At 43.6% G+C, this 21605-nt stretch overlaps 2 protein-coding genes across 14 annotated transcripts in view; one reads left to right on the forward strand and one right to left on the reverse strand.

Moving 5' to 3' along the window:
- The window catches only part of RANBP10 (RAN binding protein 10), a gene marked incomplete at its 5' end in the record, with an annotated part of 50756 nt that extends 50496 nt beyond the window's left edge, over positions 1–260 (reverse strand). For all 6 annotated transcript variants that reach the window (XR_014528777.1, XR_014528778.1, XR_014528779.1 and 3 more), the window contains one exon: positions 41–260. Coding sequence is in view for 2 of the 6 variants with exons in the window: in XM_083514870.1 (XP_083370996.1) it covers positions 41–260 (220 nt within the window). The remainder of the gene's footprint in view (positions 1–40) is intronic.
- TSNAXIP1 (translin associated factor X interacting protein 1) lies at positions 105–21592 on the forward strand. 8 transcript variants are annotated; one of them, XM_083514864.1, is made up of 18 exons: positions 105–232; positions 1089–1374; positions 2712–2738; positions 4222–4312; positions 5091–5188; positions 7312–7441; positions 8035–8128; positions 8415–8611; positions 9356–9491; positions 10339–10508; positions 11654–11813; positions 12410–12540; positions 14657–14785; positions 15649–15834; positions 16230–16339; positions 18061–18184; positions 19311–19417; positions 20947–21592. In XM_083514864.1, the coding sequence occupies exons 2-18, from the start codon at positions 1346–1348 to the stop codon at positions 21206–21208; spliced, it is 2181 nt and encodes a 726-aa protein (XP_083370990.1). In that variant the 5' UTR covers positions 105–232; positions 1089–1345; the 3' UTR covers positions 21209–21592. The 8 variants fall into 8 exon arrangements, with proteins under 8 accessions (XP_083370990.1, XP_083370987.1, XP_083370988.1 ...); XM_083514863.1 differs by lacking the exon at positions 105–232 and adding an exon at positions 381–493; XM_083514866.1 differs by lacking the exon at positions 105–232 and adding an exon at positions 381–493 and having other exon boundaries at positions 15673–15834.
- The last annotated feature ends 13 nt before the right edge of the window (positions 21593–21605 follow it).

The raw sequence follows: 21605 nt of genomic DNA on the forward strand, positions 1-21605 counted from the left end.
CCTCAGCGCGTCTCCCCCCGCCGCCTTCCCCACCCCCTACCTTTGTAGTGGACGCGCAGGTTGCCCTGGGAGAGGCCGATGTAGTTGTACTTGTCCTTGGGGCTCCAGGCTCGCGGCAGCGGCGTCTCGGCCTGGTTTACAGCCGGGTAGAGACGTCGGAGCCGCTGGCTCAGCTCCTGCTCCTCTGGGGGAGGCGGCGGCGGCGGCGGCGGCAGCACCGAGTCTCCCCCAGGTGAGCTCGCTGCACCCGCGTCCGCCATCTTGGATACACTATTGTGTCAGAAGGAGGGGAGCGGGACCTGTTTCCCTGGCTGTCCAATGGGACGCGGGCTCGGCCACAATGGAGCCGAAGGGCGCGATGGGAAATCGAGTCCGAGCTCCACCTCTGGACTTGGTCAAACCAGGTGGTGAGTGACTACAAGTTCCGAGGAACACTGCACAGGAGGGCCCGCCCACTCCTGGCACCGCAGAGCCCGCCGGGATAATGAGTATAGTAAGGACTCCGCGGGACAGTCCTGGAGATTTCTCACCTTTCAGAACTATTAAGCCGGACGGGGCGGGGGGGGGGGGGAAGCCCCATACAGTAAACATGCCCGGAGTTGGGCAAGACGGCTGCAGTCCTGTGCATGCTTAACGTAAGCGCCAGTGAGTAAAGCGAGATTCACTTCTGAATAAAAATGCATAGGATCATCCAGGCCAGCTATAAACTAGTGGTAGAAAAGGGAGATGGACGGACAAATAGATTGGTACTTCTACCCGGTGACGGCAATTACAGAAATACGCAACGTACACCGTGTCACGCATGCATCTCGTTAAGAAAAGTGACACCAGCCTCACCACTGTCCCGAAGCACAGCTCGCTTTTTATATAAGGGACTAGTTTCAGACACACAGGATCGAGCCCTTCACGCGCTGGAAAGCGGCGTTTAGAGAAGCAAAAATAAAATAAACGGTGTGCGTGTGTTGGCGTGGGCGCGCGAGCTAAATAGGACGCGTCACGACTAGCTCTTTCATTTAACCTGTAGCATCTCCTGAACGGCTCACGAGTCACGGCACGGCTAGCAAACTTTCCCTTATGCCTTTCCCCAGGACGAATGCATTCTATCAGCATCCTGGAGCCCAACGTCACTACCACCACCCGTCGGACTAAGCCAGCCACCCGCGTTATATAGCCGGGCACAGGCTTGAAATCCTCTGGGAAAGCAGCTTTCGGGTCGTGCGTTATCCTCTCAAGCGCCTCTGGAGGGCGCTGCGGCCTCAGTCTAGACAGCAGGTGGCGGTGGTTGCCATGGCGACCGAGTGTAAACATCCTCTGCAGGCGCCGTTCCTCTACCCTCCTCGCAGCCATGAAGAGTAGCGCCTCCACCTTTTTGCCGTGAGTCCGTCAGGAAGGAGACGGGTTGGAGGGGGAAAGGCCGGGAAAGGCCATTCTGGAAATATATCCTTAATCCCAGAGAGGTGGGGATCACCTCCGCTTGCTCCACGAAAAGGCACTTCGCACATGAAGCGAGGCATGTTCTTTCTGCCGGTTTCTTTGGCGAGCTTAGCAACATACTGTACGTACTTGGAAGCTGCTTTCAAGCAGGTCAGCCTGTTCGTCTACCAAACCAGCCTTCCCCAACCTGGTGCTCTCCGGATGGTTTGGACTACAGCGTGTGCTGGCAGGGGCTGCTGGGAGTTGTAGACCAAAACATATGGAGGACACTAGTATCTTGAAGGTTGTACTGGCCCAGTGCTTTCTGCTCTGACTGGCACTGGCTCTCCAGGGTCTAGGACAAAGTTCTCCCTGGTGAGGATGAAGGAGAAATCTGATTCAGTTTGCATTTAAAGGCAAAGCTACCTAATTCACACTTTCTAAAACAATATGTAAACCAGCATCTCATAGGGTAAGTGCAGAGACTTTTCACCAGGTACAGTTCAGCCCTGATCATTTTAATCAACATTAGATGTAAACCATGGGTAGGCAAACTAAGGCGTGGGGGCTGGATCTGGCCCAATTGCCTTCCAAATCCGGCCTGCGGATGGTCTGGGAATCAGCATGTTTTTACATGAGTAGAATGTGTCCTTTTATTTAAAATGCATCTTTGGGTTATTTGTGGGGCATAGAAATTCGTTCTCCTCCCCCCCCAAAAAAAATAGTCCGGTCCCCCACAAGGTCTGAGGGACAGTGGACCGGCCCCCTGCTGAAAAAGTTTGCTGACCCCTGAACGATATTACTCATATGCTGTACAGTATGGAGATTATTATATGTTTTTCGGTATGGAGGCAAACCTTCCTAGTTTACAATATACTTCCCAAGACATTTGGCAAAGGATGAGATAGTGCCCCTCCATTTGAAGTCAGGTGGACTGGTAGTTGTGTATTGCTTCAACACTAGTGATAGGACAACATCCTCCATCGCACATGAGTGTAGGAGACTAACAGCTCAGCACTCTAAGACCTTACCACCACACCCTGCTCCCCAATATTTGCTGCCTGAGTCAAGTACCTCAATCTAATTAATGGTAGGACTAGCTCTGGTGACCTTTAGTGTCTGAGTGTTTTAGGCAGTTGGGCAAATTTATATGTACGGACAAAGTTTCCTGCTTTTGACTGTTGTCATTCTTGGAATACGGTGGCAAAGACACTTTTGCTGATTAAATAACTAGACTTTGGTAGAATTCAGCAGCATCTTGTAGTCATACAATAATGTTTTTTCTCTTTTTATTTCAGGGTCAGTAGTCAGGACTCTGATAAAAGGTATTGCAATAAAATAGAAGAGTTAATTACTTAAATTAGCTTTGTGGTTGCAGTAAGAACTTTGGCTTTGACAGTTCTTACTACAGGTTTCCCACCTTTTTGGTCTTGAGGACTACATTCACTGGCAGCTAGTAGGCTGCACACACATGTACCATATCCGTTCTCTCATGCACACTGATGCAGGCAGGCAGGCAGGGGCTTGGAGTAGGTAGGAGGCACCCCATAACTGCTCACTACCTAGCTACTTCCTCCATAGTTCCCATCACCAGTTGAGCAGCAGGAAAGGAGGAGTCACACACTGGACAGAGATATCTGCCCATCACCTCATAACTTTTCACTGCCCAGCAGATGTGCTGGCGAATGTGCTCTCTTTAGCCTGCGAAGCAACTGTTTCAGGGAGCTGTGGGAGACACGCATGCAAATGCTTCAAATGTGGGGCAGATGGGTTGGATTGAAATGGCCTTGTGGGCCAAATGAGGAGGCTTGCAGGCCTGATTACAGTGGAAGCTCGGGTTGCGAATGTGATCCATGCGGGAGGCACGTTTGCAACCTGCAGCGTTCGCAACCCACAGCGCCATGTCTGCGCATGCTCGGGTTGTGATTTGACGCTTATGCGCAAAGTGTAATTTAGTGGTTCTGCGCATGCGCGAGCGCCAAAACCTGGAAGTAACCTGTTCCGGTACTTCCGGGTTCAGCATGGTGCGCAACCTGAAAACGTGCAACCTGAAGCATCTGTAACCCGAGGTATGACTGTATATCCTTTAAATGTGTGCTGTGTACACAGCCTTATGGAGCAATCCTATATTTGAGGTACACTGGCTGATGGACCATAGGATTTGGTGAAAACCCAGCTACATTGGTGGATTCAAGATATGTCTGTGGCATGAAAAATACACCATGGGAACATTCCAGATACATCAGTGGAACACTATCTCTCTTTGCTGGTAGAATGGCTCTGCCATAGAGTATTTTACTGGCATATCTGTTCCACTAGCATATCTGCATTGGAATCATTGAATCTGATGTTCCACCTGCAAAGCAGGGCTTCTGCCGCATCCTATAGACCCTCAAATAGCATGCATGCCCTTAATATCCTGGTTAGTAAACTAACTGACATGAAATCAAAATTCCCAGTTTTTGATACAATAGGGAATTCTGCTTTAAACATACCAGGATCTGTGTGCCAAAGCTTTTGTGCAATAGGAGGAAGAGAGGAGTACATGAGCCCAGTGCCTGCTTGTGGCTTCATTAAAAAAATAAGTGATGTTACACCTGAGCCTTGGATGCAGGAATTTGACACTGACAGATATAAGACATAGCAACTAAGGAGTTTGTTCCTAATAGCTGGTTGATTTGTGTTAACAGCCTTTCTTTTGAAATGCAGTAAGGAGGCCCTGGATTGAGAGAAATTACATTGCTCATTCTCATTTTGATGTGAGTTCCTCCATAGAACTGCAATTTCCCCTTCTTGCCAATTATCCAGGGTCGCATTCCTGAAATGCACTCAGAATCTAAATTGTCAAGAAAAATTACCTGATCTGAAGGAATCATTGCAGAAGAAAAGAAAATCTCTGGTGAGTTTGAGCAGATCAGGCATGACAATGCTCACACCTTGCTAATTTGTAAGTTGCTTTAGGTCACTATTGTATGGAAAGTGACAATTAAATATAACAACAACAGGGCCGGTGCCAGGCCTTCTGATCTTAGCAGTCTGCTAACTACTTCAGCTATCCTAGGGCTGCCACATGGCTACAGGTCTAGGCAAGAAGGATGCTCTGATGCCCTCCCTTTGTAAAGTAAGAAAAGCAAGAGTCTGTTTCACCCTGAGCAAGAGGGGCCCGAGAGCTAAGGAAAAGACTAACAGTACTAACAGTACTATTCTGATAAGGCTTATTCCTAGGCAGTTATTTTTTCTGGGGGTACGCAGGGGTAAGCATACCCCTAAACATTTTGTGAATCTAAGTTTGGCCTCATTGAGGGGCAGTATTTCAATATGATTAGGAAAATGAGAGTACCCCTAAACATTTTTTTATAGAAAAAAAACACTGTTCCTAAGTAAGTGGAGTAAGGAGTAAGGATTACATCCTAAGTCTTGGATTTATTCTCTTCCCTTGTTGGGTGACTGGTTGTTGTTAAAGGAGCTGAACCATTCCTATGCTGAATGCCTGAAGTACATGAAGAAGATCATGTTTACAATAAAGGTCATACGTTTCAGTTCATATTTGCTGATGTCACTGGTTGGTAGCTGAAACCACTATTATGTTGGGAGGTCTGAAATGCACACCAATGGGTAGGATCCTGCTTGAAGGTCTGATTTGCCACTGTCCATAATCAAAATATATCACTTTTCAGAGCCACTCTAGCAGTCAGTTGTCTTCATGGCCTGCATACGCACCAGGACACATTATCTTGCAGAATCGAAAACCATGTACTACCTCTGAATGGCAAAGGTATGTAGGATAAATGTTGTACATTAAATGTGAAGTTTTCTGGGCTTCTCTGCATTGTAAACTGATATTGTATTTTTGCCTGGTAAAGGTACCAAAATTTCTCATTAGGGGCGAAGCATATCCAGAATGGGTTTTCTCAAGAGCAGGGGTGGGTAATCTCAGACTCGTGGGCCAAATGTGCCCCCATAGTTCTCTTTATATGGCCCTTGGGTAGGGTTGCCATATGTCCAGGAAATCCCAGACATGTCCTCTTTTGGGGGGGCCAACATGCCCATCCAGGGGGATTTTTACATTTCAAAGGAGATGTCTGGGTTTTGTTTTGTTTTTTGGATTTGGGCAGCGTGGGCTTGGGCTAATGGATAGGTGGCGCAGGCGTAGGCTGCTCTGCATGCTGCAGCCACTAGCAGCCTAAGCCAGGGAAAGAGGTGTGTGGACATGGCAGTGGCCCTGCACACCTGCGCCTGTTGATATTTTCACCCCCTCCCATTGCAAGAATCTCCTGATTTGATGTTTTGAGAAAGGAGGGGGCGGAAACTGCTCTTCTGTTCTTCCACTCCTGACTGCCTGACCCTGTGTGTGGAGAGAGTCTTATCTTTATAGTTACCAGATGGCTGAGTGGGAGCTGTAACACTCATGCAAGCCAGAAGTTCTTTAGTTTGTAGTAGCTATTAGAAATAGAAGAAGTTATGCTTCAGTACTTTAGTTCCTGTATCCAGGTCACAGGCTCACCCTATTCATACACAAATACGCCTCTCAAGACAGGATTTGCAAGCAAAAAGACAATGGAAAGCCTTTCCCCATTTGCCTCCCTTACTGCAGAGGAATAGTCGAGGTCATTGGGAGAGTCAAAATGGCTTCAGGATTGCTTTCCCATACTATTTCAGACACATGGGTCATATATTTAGATATGTGTGCATTTATGAGTATTTATTCTATATGTGAGACCTTAAAATTCTTATAATACTGGTTACCCATTCTATGGCCTTTTAAATGCATTTGTTGGGGGGGGTTTACTGGTTTGTTTTTGTTTTCTATGTATTTTGTGTTCTCATTTTGTATTTTTATGTTGTGAACCACCCTGTGATCTTTGGATGAAGGATGGCATACAAATTTAATAAAATAATAATAATAATAATAATATGAAGGCAGGTGATGGGTTTTCTGCAGACAATCTGCTGCTCTGTCTGTTCTAGAGATGTTGGCAACAGCTCCTTCATTGCCTAGGTTATGGAGATGCCCAGGGGCGCCAAACTTGAATAAAATATTGGGTTTTTTCCCCAAGTAAGTCCTGCCCCACATAATCTATCACATGATGGGGTGCACACACCATTTGAATGGCAATGCCCATCAACTTGGGGGGGCTGCCCCCTCAAATATTTTATGGGGGGGGGCAAAGCCCCTTCGACCACTAGGAGTTTGCTCCTATGGAGATGCCAGTGCAGGCATGACAGACATTTCAGGCCCAGCCTTCCTGGAGGAGTTCCCAATTGCTTGCCCAGTCGAAGGAACAGTCCCCTTTGCTGTGCTAAGTTGTGCCTGCCCCATTCCTATGTAAGAGGGTTGTAGGGGTGTGTGTGCGTCATTTGTTGGATCAACATCTTAACTTGCCTAGCCTTGCCTGCACCTGTTGCACCTCTTTACCCTTACCAACAGTTTACCGTGTAGCAATTCAAGCGCTAAAGGTTCCTATGTTGTTAAAATCAGAGTCCAAGTTTTTTATATGGTGAGAGCCAGGACATTTTGTGTGGAGGAAGCCCCTCCGAGTTCCATTCCTGCTCTTCCTCAACTTTCAGTTGGTGTTTCTGACAGGAGTTCCATATATGAATTGTCATGAGGAAATTTTGGGAACCATAGTTTAATTAAATGTTGAGACTTGTGTTAAATATCCCCAACACCTTCTCAGAACTCCCAAGGCTCTCTGAGAAGAAGGAACAGCTGTCTGTTGAAATGTGACCACCGAGAGCCGTTTGACATCTCTGTGAGTGGTGTTTGCGACTTTGTATTGAATTTCCATTCTGAAATGCAGATATTTTGGATCATATTACAGTTACAACAATGCACAAAAATGTACGGTATATCAAAATGTGAACATGTGTATAAATTTTAATTTTCTTGTCTTTCAGCATCAACAAAGAACAGCTTCCTCTTTCCATACCAAAACCACGCTACCTCGAAGATCTGGAATCCCATTTGAGGAGAGAGCTGCAAGCACTTGACCTTACTAAAGGGAAAGTTCAGGAACTTAAACTCCAGGTCTGAGTAATAAACTCTGCTCTAATTTTACAATCTTGAGTGTGAACACATTTATTTAGCCCATCAAGATTTTTCTCAAAGGAAAAGGGGTGTATACAGAAGCCTCATATAACCAGTGCTGACTTGGGGATAGGTTTTAATGGGTAGGAGAGGATATATTAATTTCAATTTATCCAACAGCCACACAGAACACAGGACTGGTGTCAGTGCCCCTGACTGAGCATCTCCTTAAAGTACCGTGCAATCAATCTAATAGCTGTCAAAGTAAGATACACATCCTTGTTTAAATAAAAAAATTCCTTCCAGTAGCACCTTAAAGACCAACTAAGTTAGTTCTTGGTATGAGCTTTCGTGTGCATGCACACGAAAGCTCATACCAAGAACTAACTTAGTTGGTCTTTAAGGTGCTACTGGAAGGAATTTTTTTATTTTGACTATGGCAGACCAACACGGCTACCTATCTGTAACATCCTTGTTTAATAAAGGATTATATCTCACTGCTGGGTACCAGGTCTAGATATAGAATATATTCAGTTAACATGATTTATAGTAGTACTGTTGTTGTCCCCCCCCCCCTTTTTCTCTCTCATTAGCCCTATAGAGAAGTATTTGAGTTCTTCATGGAAGAATTCAGAACCTACAAGCCTTTGTTGGCTTCTATCAAGAGAGAGTATGAACTGACTATAGGTAAGAGAGCATCAATTATTTTATACCAGATGTAATTCTGAACAAGCAAATTTGCTTAGCTATAGAGGATCAGAGGCCAAACAGTAGGTAAACAGTAGACTTCACCACTAAAAATAAATAAATGAACTGTTCATTAACTCCCTTCTAATGAGGTCAAGACATTGAAAACAGACAAAAGATTTCCAACAAAACCCACACATTTTTATTTTTTTTAAGTTTAAAAAGGAACCTTCACGGGTCCTGGAAACTTTAAGTAACTTTGGAACCTGTCTTTTATGACATTTAGCATATCTGAAAGATAAGATCTACTCCCTGGAGTCAGTGAATGCCATTCTGGTCACAGCCTCTGATCAATGTACTCGGCAAATCCTGGCCTTTCAGGAGCAAGAGAAAATACAAATTGCAAAGCTGAAGGATGAGAGGATCCACTTACTGAAGCTTATTGACAAAATGAAGGAGGAGAAATATTCTTTAGAAACCCAGGTGAGACAGACGCTTCCCCATCTACACTTTAATCAACTATGACTCAAGAATCTGATCTTGCATCCTGTTTATTAAAATAGAAAACACAAGTCAGTTTAGGAGTTTTTGCAAAAACTACCCTTATGCTTTAAGGTGTATCAGTTGAGGTTGTCTGACATCAGGAGATAACAATAGCAAGTTCTGTGCTTTGGCTGATGAAGTCATTGTTCTGGTTAAAAAAAACCAAAACAGTGGCGCTCTGGTCCATTTCTGCTGCACCACACCCCCTGGGTTCCAGGTAGCTTTGACTGGGACTGTTCTTTCACTGTTCACAGAATAGTTTTGTAGGAGTCTTTTCACAGGATAGTTTGAGGGCAAGATTCCTATGTAGTCCAAGCCCCATCATTTGGTGGTAGAAGTTCTAGAATCCTTTGGGCAGCTAAATTTGGTACCACTACCACCCTCCCCAAAGTAGATAAAATTTGCAGATAGCTGCATTGTTCTAATGGACCAACACAGCTAACACAGCCGCCTTCAATTTTAGAAATACAGTTTGTTAGCTTCCTTCCACGACACACACATTTGACAGCACTGTATCATACAGTGTCACTTCAGAAGTTATCACCTCCTTGGCCCATCAAGGGTACTTGCTGGTTGGCTGTAGAGAGATCACAGTACTTGCTTCCACTGCTGAGGCTTCAGCCACTGACAAAGTGAGCTTGTCACACCAGTGATTAGCGGTCTCCTCTGCCTTACATCACATAGGTGGCTAAGATGAGGAAGGCGGTGGCAGAGGAATACCTCCGTTACCTGAATGAGTCTGATGCCCGCAAGCTGCTACTTATAGATCTCAATGAAATGTACCGCCTGAAGGAAGAAATGAAGTTTTCCCAAATCCAAGGTAGAAGATGTCGTTTTCCCAGTTATGGGTAGCTTCTACATAAGGTGGGCTGAAGATTCTTCTTCAGGTGGGAAACTGGAATGCAATGTAAGGATGGTTAATATATGTCCCAAATATGTCCTCCCTGCTTGCTATCAGAAGATGGAGTCATTTCCTGTCTCAGATCAACCTGCCTCACAGGATGACTGCGATATATGGCTTCCTGAGTTCTTTGGAGGAAGTGCTGGATAAAAATGTCAATTAACACACACGTTTAGCAATTATAAATGGATGATGCAGGAGAGAGGAGCAGGACTGGGCCTCCAGGAGGGTATATCAGGATCCATGGCATACAGGACCTCCCTCCCTGCTCCAGTGTCAAAAAATTTCCCCACCAAGACTGCTGTTAGGAAATGGAAGAACTCAGCCACTGAGACCATAGCAGGGGATGGGGAAGGCAGGGTGGAAATGAGCCAGGGACTGATGGCTAACCTTTCTCCATAGTACTGATCTTGCAAATGGCTCCTACAGTAGGTTTTTTTACATTTTAAAAATATGCAGTTGCTTTAATGTAACATTGCTTTGCCCCCTAGTTTAACCTAGACTAGCCTGGCTAAACATTTCTCCCTCTTTCCTTGACTTTTTCAGCCCATTATGTAGTCAGTGGAATTGTTCTGCTTAGCATAATGGAGAAATGTCAAGTCAGTTGGTCTGTGTTATCTTATTGTCCTGAGGCAGCCTTTGCAGGAGCAATCAATAGATACTGCCATATTGGGGGGTGGGGGAATCTCACCCTAATGGAGAAGAGTAATTTAAGCATAATTTCCAGTGGCAACTTTGGGCCTGTCTGAACCATTTTCTCTTAAAGATGAAAAGGGGGAAGATTCGGTGAAGCTGGCACTCGCTTTAAAGGTAGCACGACACGACCTCACCAAAGCCCAAGTGGAGCTGAACACCATGAAGGCAAACTATGGAGACGTAGTGCCCAGAAGAGAGTTTGAGTTGCAGGAACACAAATGTAATGAATTGACTGAAAAGGTAACCAAAGGCTATGCTGAGCCCTACTGACGCTCCAAGGTTGGCTGGTTCTCCATTATTTGAGGAGGGTTTTCAGAGTGGGATCTCCCATTTGCTCTAGAGTAGTATTGGAGAACCATTGGGCTTGCCCTGTTTGGCCTGCAAAACAGTTTTGGACAGCCACACCTGCCTGTCAGTTTCGTCTGATGTCATATCACATCAGGCATCTAACACGTGAATCCGTGGTGCCAAATTAAAAACAAAGAAATGGGAGCTCACGCTGAAGTGCATTCCCAGTTGTTTCTTTTTGCTGCTTGAATTTTGCACTTTTAAAATTTGACACCTTTTTCTGTTGCCCTGAATTTAATCTTTGCAGCCCCCATTTGAATTATTTTTGAGTTCAAGCTGGGGCTTCAAAAGTAGAAAAGAAGAATCCATAGCACAGTATGCCCCCTCCCCAGTTCTCCCATTGCAGTCACAGCTTGCAGTTTGGGTCACCTGACATCATATGTTCTACAAGTGAGTGGCTATCATGAAGGGCTGGCCACTTCTGAATCTGGGCCTCAGAATCTGGGTCTCAGAATCGGGGCCCATTTCCCCACCCTTAGTAGAAGCAGGGTTTAATTATTCAAAGCAAGACTCCTTTATGTGTGGAAGAGGTTTCTCCTAATCACACTCCTGTTTTCTCAGTGATACGATGCTTTTCTCTGGAATGTCTCTTAATTCCCAATTTAGCATTTATGACAGGGATTTTAATGTTCTGACAGGAATTCCTTGACAAGCACTTAAAGCAACCCACACACCTGTAGGCTGTCTATCTACTATTTTAACATCTTATTTATATACCACTTAATCATCCAGAAAATGTAAGAAGTCTATGTAGAATGTAGAATATTCATTTAAAAACATTAATAAAATTTAACATCAAGAACAAATACACACACACACACCCCACACACATGTGCATGTGTGTGTAAAATCAGAAGATGTTAAAATGTATATAATCAAATTGTATGAGTAGGATTGCCTAAACGAGCAAGCAAAATTAATGGGTGCTAAAACAATACAGGAAAGGTGCTTGCCTAATATCAAAGGGCAGGGAGTTCCAGAGAATAGATGCATGCCTTGCCACATATTTACTCGTGTCCTTTGGCCTTGCCTTTCAGATGACAATTCTTCAAAAAGACTTTGATGATCTCCAAGAAGAATATGACACAATGCTGGACATACACAAGCAAGTTTCTGAGGAACGGGACAAATTCTATAATGACCTTATCAATGTCCAGCGGTCCTCCACACCGCGGCCTAGCTGGGAAAAATGTGCAGGTACTTTTTGTTGTTGCTGCTGCTGTTGTGGTTGTTGTTGTCTTTATATGCCCAGGACAAGTACACAGCAATATTACACAATGAACAACAGAAAACATCAAAGGGTCTAAAAATTATAAATCTAATGGAGTAATTTAATTAATCACAGCCAGCTCACCATGCCAACTGCTGGATCCCAGATTTATTTATGCCTTAGAAAGCAGAGGTGTTGCTGGTTACCTAAAGGACTTGGGGCACAGGCCCATGAGATAAAAGTGCATAAAATCTGCATATGCTAATGTTTATTTATCAGAGCTGCCAGGTTGCCTCCAAGTTTGAGGAAGCACAGCAGGGCGCACGTGTGACTGGCTCTCTCTCCTGTTTCTCTTGATTAGCAAGTAGAATGTTTGCAGAGTTTATAAGCAACATCTTTTACTGACTATAAGCCACTTTCAACAGAGATTTCTTTGTCTTTTAAATAGCTCCTGGAATAATTTTACATGCTACACTCATTACAACAAATCTGATAACTAATTAAATTCTTATATAACGTTCTCCTTCCATCTGCATGGATTGCTTGGCCCTATCCGATACCTCACATCTTCCTGTTGTTGCAGATGTGATTGCAGATGGGGCTGAGCGCTGGAGTGCTTTGTCAGAGGGCAAAACTAGTGATCAGTTGGTAGACGTGCTTTTGGAAGAAATTGGTGCGGGACTTCTAAGAGAGAGGGACACCTTCGTGGCGCTGGTATGGCTGTGCTGGTTATTGTATCCATTGGGACTTTCACCTGCTTGTTCCTCATTTTGCAGAGAAGGTCAAGAGGAGTCTTGGTCTCCACCTCTCCAAAGGGCCTGGCCTCATTCCCAGCAACCTGGAGACCCTTTCCTTCCCTCTCTTGTGCTGAAGTGTGACAAGGGAAGAGAAGCAGTTCCTGCCTAAGAGATGAACAGTTTTCAAAATGTTCCATACTGAATCAGACAATCAGTTCCTCTAGCTCTGCATTCTCCACACTGCTGCTTTCCTGGGTTTCAGACAGGAATCTTTCACAGCCCTACCCAGAGATGCTGGGGATTGAATCAGGAACTTTCCCCGTGCAGAGCACAGGGAAATCACAACCTTCTCCCAAATGCAAGTGCTACTTTCCACACCAACCCATTTCCTTAAAAACACCTGCACATTGCAGAAGATTCTTGGGCCATCTCCTTTTTTGTTTGTGTTCCTTTCTTGCCCGAAAAATAGTAAGTGAAAGCAAAATGGAACTGGAGGTGCCTTTCTCAAAATTTGCTATCTTTTACAATGGTACCTCTGGTTACGTACTTAATTCGTTCCGGAGGTCCATTCTTAACCTAAAACTGTTCTTGACCTGAAGCACTACTTTACCTAATGGGGCCTCCTGCTGCTGCTGTGCAATTTCTGTTCTCATCCTGAAGCAAAGTTCTTAACCCGAGGTATTATTTCTGGGTTAGCGGAGTCTGTAACCTGAAGCGTATGTAACCTGAAGCGTATGTAACCTGAGGTACCATTGTATTTGCAAAAGGTTTATAAAGTGAGCCACTAACCATCTCTTGAGAGCAGGAATGGGGGTTTAATTTGATTCCGTTTGCCTTTAAAGGAGAGTCTCCCTACTTCACCCTTTCCAGATCAGGACATGTTCTGAAAAACAACCATCTTATCCTTTGAAATGCACAGTGCTCCAGATTTTTCAGTATCATTCTCCAGCCAAGTAAAGTGTACAAAAATGCACACTAGGGTAAAGTGTGCATTATAATGTATACATTTGTGAAAATAACACAAAAATAAATATATTAGGGGCCATTGCTTTGCAAAAATGTATCTATTAGGCAAAATTGCATATAAATATGTGCATAGTAGGATAAATTAAAATAAATTAAAATATTAATCAGTTTTCATGAGGACTTAAAAATATTGCATTCCAATGAAAATGTGAAGAATTGTTAAGAATGGAAAGAACTGGAAACAGAGAGAACCAAATTGACAGATTTGTCCATCCCTCTTGGGGGAATCAAATCATGTCAGGGCTAGCTTGCTAGATTTCATCCCCATGCAGCCACAAAGCAAATGTTGGGCAAACCTCTATCTCTCAGCCTAACCTCTCTCACAGGACTGATGTGAGGATAAATGTAAACCACTTTGAGGTTTTTGTTTAGAATCAAGCAGTGTATAAATTTTATGAAATAAAAATAATGAATGGGAGCAGGGGAGATACACAGTATGTATAAAACCCTCCTCTGAGGAAAATGAGATATGATATAACAAATAAATCAATCTTTCTGGGCAGAACCAAACTAATTATAATTGAAATCAACACAGTCCTGTCTTACTAAATTCTGTTTAGCCAAAATGTTGTGTTCTGATACTTTTCTGCAACAGTTCAGAAGCTGTTTTGAAAGAAGAACACTACTTAGACTGCATCTGGCCAGTCCACCCCCCCCCCCGCCAAGTTTGTCAGGTGGGTGTGGCTGCCTGTCCATCATCTGGCATCTCAGTGACATCAGGTTCACAGAGTTTTAAATGAAGCTATGCAGACAAAGGCACAGGAGTTTGCAGGTGCCAACAACCAGCTGTCCTCTCAGCTGCATCTTTACCAGCCATCTGTGGGTAGATGCAGCTTGGCCAAAATGGCCTTGTGGGTTATATGTGGAGACCTGGTAGGCCTGCTGACTGGCATTTCCCTTCTTCTCACTTGCATTGAAAGTGCAGTGGGTGTGTCGGTTTTGTGTCCTTGCACAGCACTCCAGGCACCTGATAAAGGCTTAAGTAATAGCAGCAGTAGGGACTCTGGCTTGTGTATTGATTTAAGAGGTTGGCTTTGCACAGGACCTAATACTGTTCCTCTCACTAGGGGAGAAGCGAGAAGGTCCCTGTGTACCTGAGGTGTGATGGTGTGGTTAGGAATAAGAAGCTGACCAAAAAGGAGATTGTGACCATTCTGAAGGAAATATGGAAAGAGAAAATTGCATCGGATATGCAGGTATCTTTGGATTTCCTTATGAATGTGCTTGAGGCAACTGGAAACATAGGAAGCTGTTGTATCATGTCAGACCATTGGCTATTGAGTTCAGTACTACCTACACTGACCAGCAGCAGCTGTCCATGGTTTCAGGCAGGGTGTCTTTCTTAAACCTTCCTGAAGATGCTGGGGATTGACTCTGGGATCTTGTGCTTGCATATTATTATGATTATTATTAGTAGTAGTAGTAGTAGTACAGTGGAACCTTGGTTCTCAAACGGCGTAGTTGACGAACAAATCGGCTCCCGAACGCTGAAAACCTGAAAGTAAGTGTTCCGGTTTTTTAACGTTTTTTTGGAAGCCGAACGTCTGATGCGGCTGTTGGCTATTGTTTTCGGGGTACTTGCACCAATTGGAAGCCACACCTTGGTTTTCGAACGTTTCGGGAGTTGAACAGACATCCGGAGCGAATTAAGTTTGAGAACCAAGGTACCACTGTAATAGTATGAACATTGGCCCAGTAGCATATTGGCAACCAAGTCTTTGAGCAAGTCTCTGAGCAAAGATGTTACATGTTGACAGGATCTCAATCCTGAGGCTGCCAGGACCTCATGTGACAAAACTGGATGCAGAAGCATCCAGAAGTATAGTTACCAATCCTGTGATTAGCCATGAGTGGCTGGTTGATTAAACTAAAAAAAAAAAAGAGAGAGAGAGAGGCCCAAACCTAGCTGAGCAGTTGTTACTACAAGTGATTCCCAGTCTATCTTCTTGATGAGGAATATTTTTTACTATGCAGTTTAAAATTATTGGGAGGGAAGCCTTTTGTGATTCAAGTAGAAGCTGTAAAGAATCGCTCTCAACAGCTGAGTACTCTGTTCCAGAAACTGCAGCTGTCTCTCTTGCAGAAAGGAAAACAATCCAGCTTTCCAGATTTCTTCCTGAACTTCTTCCAGAAAAGGTATGGTGACGCTCCTGCTTTTGACTGGACTTACAGCGTCTATGAAAACATCAAGCTCTATAAATCGAATGAAGCCATGTCGTTATTTCATCAAATCCTGACTGGAGAGGTGAGCAGTCCCTCATCTCACTTAAAGTTGATTTTGCTTCCGTAGATCTACATAACCACACACACCCCCGACAGTAAATTCCAGTCTACTTTTTTTCCTAACCTGCTATAAGAAGAAATTGTATAATCCTCTTTCTTGCTCACAGTGGTTTTTTTTTAGATCATGTGTTCTTCACTTCGTCTGAGCAAGTTTCCCTGGTGCATGTGTTTTTCTTCTGAGAAATTCACCTGCAGTTGGAGTAAATTCAGAACTGAAGAATCCTCTTAACAATTTCAGCTGATTGAGATGTCCAGTTGTTGTGCTGATGGTCCATGCTACTGTTCTCCTTTCCTATTGCAGAATGAGTTAATGCTGGACGGTGCTGTAGCCTAACTCTTCTACCTTCATTTCCCCAGCTGGATGAAGCAGTATACCACAGCCACCTCCAGGAACTTGCCAACCTCGTAAGGGAGGTGACGGTTGCTGATATTGCAAATACTGGCGAGCTGACACGTGACGAGTTCATGTAAGAGTTTGGAGCAGGGAGGTGTCATTTGTAGCCAGGTGCAAAGGAGTTGAGCAGAAGTGTACAGTGGTACCTCGGGTTAAGAACTTAATTCATTCTGGGGGGGGCACTAGGGGCGCATTGGAAGATGGCCGACAATACCATCTCTCCGACCCACACGGGGTAATTAAGAGGCTGTTATGGGAGTAGGCAGCCTCCCTTGTTGCACCAAGGAAATGGGGAACATTGCCCTTGCCTGCTGTGCCCATAAATCACCCCCTAATTTGAAAGAAGGGGGTGAGGGCCCTAGGCAGAATGCCCCCGTGTGGACCTCGGCTCTCCTGGACGCTGTCTCTGATCGCGCACTAGTTGCAGCAATTTGGAATAATTAATTACAAAAGAAGCAAATGCACATATTTCAAGTGAAGAAGGGGAGTGAAGTCTGCTAATTTAAGTGACCTCTGTGAAAGAAGACGATGGGTTGGAGAAACAGGAATATTTTACAATGAAGATACACCAAAGGCTGGATATGTTGACAACGGGACTGAATGGGGGGGGGAAACCTTTTTTACTTTCCTTCTATGTGATTTACAAGAACCCCTCCTCATTAGAATCGTCGGTTGAACTGACCCAAGCAGGATGATTAAAGTCTGTGTGGAGATAAACTTTAACCAAAAGTATGCTTTATGGAGATCGAGAAGCAATAAGAGCTTTTGGAATGGCGCAGCAATTAATTCGGAGTCGCCATCTTGCCAAAGGATTTATAGCCGGGAGGAGGAACGGACTTATTTGCAGACTGCATTCCTGGTGAATCTCCTCAGAGGTTTTGAGAAAGGAGCAGATTGGTGAAGATTAATGACACTAAGACTGATCTGATGTATGGAAGTGATGTTATATGGAAAACGTCTGGATATGGCTACTGGATAAAAATAATAATATCCACGCAGGATTACAAACTGTTCTAACCAGCTTGTGGAGACTATCAGAGGTCACAAAGAGAAAGGAAAAATATATGAAAATAACAACAAGAGATGTGGAAAAACAATAAGAAAGGACTGGATAGTACTGTGAACATCATACGGTTAGATTTGTGGACATTAAAACAGCAGTAAGAAGCAAGAAGTTGATTGGATCTCCTTCGGAACTTGAAATATGGGTACCCCCAACAAAAATTTAAAATTCGGCTGTGTAATTTGGAATTTATGTAATTTGGTTTGATTTGATTTGATGTGATTGGTTGGTTAATACAAAATTATTCTTAAAAAAAAAAGAACTTAATTCATTCTGGAAGTCCGTTCGTTACCTGAAACTGTTCTTAACCTGAAGCACCACTTTAGCTAATGGGGTCTCCTGCTGCCGCCGCACCGCCGCAGGGTGATTTCTGTTCTTATCCTGTAGCAAAGTTCTTCACCCGAGGTACTATTTCTGGGTTAGCGGAGTCTATAACCTGAAGCGCCTGTAACCCGAGGCACCACTGTATATTTAATTTTAGAAAACTTAAGCAGAATTGTTTTTCTCTGCATGGACAGCCTTGGAGTTTTATAGTACAGTATTCTGAATATATTTGAAAAGCAAGGAGTGAAGATGGGGCTCCATCCTTTGGTACATTATGGTATGGGGAAATTCATAAAGTCACCTCCTTCTCCTGAAACATCAGTATTTTAAAAAACAGCACACATACATAGTGCATGTACATATGAAACCAATACATAAGCTGAAGGGTTTTCTCTCTCCTCCTGCAGTGTTGCCCTGAGGGCAGCTTTTCCACTAAAGACTGAAGAATCTATCCAAGAGTTAATTGTAGCTGCAGGCTACAAACCGGAGTATCCTGAAACCTCTCTTTCATACAAGCTCTTATTCATAGAGGTAGGTTTCTCCGCTCACGGCATAGAACCAGAAGCAATTAATTAGTTTTAGAAAAAAGGATGGCTGGGGGAACATGATTAGGTTTTTAAAATTATACATAGTAAAAATAGCATAAACAGAAGAGCTAATGAACTGGCCAAACTTCTTTGGGGAGAATATTTTTCTCTTTCTTTCTGCAAGACCAGCGAAATTTTGTTTGGAGATTGTACACTGCTTTGTGGACAAAGTTCGGTATACTTTTTTTAAAGATGGGCAATAAATTCAGTAATTTTTTTTTTTTTTAAATAGCTCTTTACACACCACCTCATTAGCTTATGGAGTCGACTATCATAAGGTTATGTGAAGGGCCACTGTCTTAGATGGCTTTAAAAGGAGAGAAGGCACTTTAATAGAGGATGGGTTTATATCAGCTATGCTGCCTAAACAGACCTCCATGTTGAGACACGGTCCCTGACCAGCAGAAGAGGAACAATCAATGGGAGAAGGCCACAGCCTTACTGATTCTAGTTGGCCCCTGTGTGAAAGAATGCTGGACTAGATGGATTTTTTTAAAAATTAAGCAGGTCTTCTGTTCACACTGCTTTGGGCTGCATTGTGCCTGTTTTTAAGTGACTGATGGAACTTCCTGAATTCATAGTGCGCCAGTGGTGTTGTTGCAGAAGCTGAAGTCTTAACTTTGGCTCTTCCTTTGTTTTATCTATGACACCAAGCTAAAAAAACACTGGCTATCCATGGAAGGCAGGATCCAAGCAACTCCCCTGCCAATAGAGTAGGTAATTAAAGCTATATTGACAAACCCTAGGGGCAATGTAGCTTCTCCATACTAGCGGTTAAGAGCTTATCATATTCCAGAAACGTGCAAATTAAAGCCTACAACTGAGTCTAATTGCTGTTTCAAAGTCTGAATGGCTGGACATGTTTGTTTCAAAAAGAAGCAATTAAGCATCCTGCTTAGATGTCCAGAGAACACTGGACAGTGGAAACTGGAGAGCTGTTTCCAGTTAATTTTCTAATGTTTGACCACTGCCTCCACTGACAGAAGGCAGATTATATGCTACCTCTCCCAACTCAGGGTGTTAATTTCATCAAACAAAGCCAGCCCTAAAATGATTGTTTACTCTTGCAGGATGAAGAAGGAAAAACAGAACCTTTTGTTAGGAATCTCAAGAAGCAATATGCGAATGAAAAAAGAGACTATATCCATGAGATACAGGCTCAATTAGGAACCTTGATGTGAGTATCAGCCTGAAATGAATTGGATCCCGACTATCTTAATTGGAAATTAACTCATTGATTTCAATAGAAGCTATGATTAACTTGTCTCAATGGAATTCAAATTTACACCGCAGCTTCCATCTGCATGATTAAATTCAATTGGACTTACTCCTCAAATTATATGTATGGTATTATAGCCTTCATCTAGATCTAATCCCTGGTTGGTCGGACAACCTCCTAGTATCCAAAAGCAGGAAATGCACAAGAGTAAAGGAATATACTGATACTTTCTGTCACCACTCAGTCCGTTTCCTGCATTCCTAAGGCAGACCTCTCTGCTTCAATGATTTCCAGTGGCTTTGTTCCCATTTTTCTTCTTGATTCTGTTTTCCACTTTTTTAAAAATTAAAAATTGGCCCTTTTACCTTCCCAGACTGCCATATCACTCCAATGACTGCCTCCCTTGGTTCCCACCCAAATTTTCCCTGCCTGCCATTTGTTCCTGCCTCTGCTCACCTCCACCCACACCCCAGGCTGTTTTTCTGCCATCCTAGCCTGCCAGTCTTTTTCTCATGGAGATGAATTTTTCACCACTTATCTTTTATTTCCAGGCCTGTTCCTTGGGGTTGTGGTTCCAGCTGGGTCCTCTGTCCCTTAGGCAGCTGTGGTCCATCTGTCTCCATTTTGCCTTCCTTTTGTTCTTTGGAAGAAGTCTAACCAAATACTTCCACTTGACAAACTTCTAGTTTTGTTTAATCCTAAGACCTTGGGGAGGAAGACTTCACCTGTTACCGGTACTTCGGCTTGCTACCTGCAGGTTTCTATTTAACTTGCCTATGAGTGTCTCAAGCTTCCTGTCCCACAGAGCACATCATGGCTCATTTGCCACTAACACCTTGGGCTTTTGACATTTGCAGGGCTATAACTTTTGTTAAGCATTGTAAATTTTCTTTCAAGAGGAAAGTTACAAGTGGTTTTGCAGACCTAGGCAGCCTGGCGAATCGACTCTACTGGGTACATCCCATTTGATGGCCTGACACCCATGGAAAAGGGACCATTGGTCTCATCTGCAGGATGGTTGTCATGGGTGACACTGTCAAAACCACTCTCTGAACTAGGGGGACTACTGGTCTTCAATGCCTTTTTGGGGTTGTTTTTGTTGTTGCTTGTTTGTAGCTATTACTTGTTGTGTGCCTCCTGTGTTTTACATCTTTCTGTTTTCCTGATCATGTCTGCTAGTGAGGTCCTGTGTTAGTCTGAGTGAGGATGGAAAGCAGTCATATATTCCTTGACTTGTGCATTTCCTGCTTTTTATACTAAGGGTCACCGATTACCCATCTGACAGCCTGATACCCTTGAAAACCACCCTTCAAGTGAGACTAATGACCTGTTTTCATAACTTCAAACTATGTACTGGTAGTGTGCAGGTCAGGATGCAGTAAACTTGGATAGGTGATCAGCATTAAAACTGAATACCAGTTTTCTAATGTAGGCCATACTTACACATCAATGACTCTCATTGACTACTTTACCATTTTTACATACAGGGAAGTGAGACCAGATGACTTGCGGGCAGCTTTCTGCATACTCGACCATGGTTTGTCAGAGCAAACCCTGGAGTCTTACATCTGTTATGCGTTCCAAGTTTCCAAAGACCAATTGGACCCTGCGGTCTCCATCCCCATAGAAATTCTGATGAAAAGGCTTAAGGCTGGAGATATCAGACGACAAGGAACTGTTATAGGAGATGCAAAGTATCAGCTCCAATCCCATGCTTTAGAAGAAACAGAAGCTCTTGTCAATATTTAAATTGGCCACACCCTACACCCACCCCTCCAAGGGTAATTAGAGTAATAAATTTTACAGAATAGTAATGTAGAACAAAACTTTCCTCAAAGAGCTCTGGTGACAGCCCTGCTGGAGTATAGCCTTAGGTAATAGAGGGTTTGACTTCTTAGAGGCCGTGACCAAAGGGCTAAAAGTTGTGCACAACTGGCAGCATGCCTTTCTCCTCACAGCTATGTACTTTAGTATTTACTAAGGCTCCTCCATTAAGTCAAAGTGGCAGTTTACCCAACTACACATTGAAAGCTTAACGATAAATGTTTTTAGAAGATTCTTTACATCTACTTCCCTTGCTAGAATTTCTGTGAGATGAAAATAAAATGGTTCTGTTTCTTTCTGGCATTTAAACCAGTATTTCCAC

The sequence above is a fragment of the Podarcis liolepis genome (assembly GCF_965112155.1).
Source record: "Podarcis liolepis genome assembly, chromosome: 7".
NCBI lineage: Eukaryota > Metazoa > Chordata > Lepidosauria > Squamata > Lacertidae > Podarcis > Podarcis liolepis.

What these genes read in the sequence shown, in the direction of transcription:
- TSNAXIP1 (XM_083514861.1), top strand. Translation starts at nt 319, where the DNA reads ATGGGACGCGGGCTCGGCCACAATGGAGCCGAAGGGCGCGATGGGAAA. An exon ending in AAATTGCATCGGATATGCAG is followed by an intron (nt 14,786 to 15,648) that starts GTATCTTTGGAT and finishes ACTCTGTTCCAG; the next exon opens with AAACTGCAGCTGTCTCTCTT. An exon ending in CTGACACGTGACGAGTTCAT is followed by an intron (nt 16,340 to 18,060) that starts GTAAGAGTTTGG and finishes CTCCTCCTGCAG; the next exon opens with TGTTGCCCTGAGGGCAGCTT.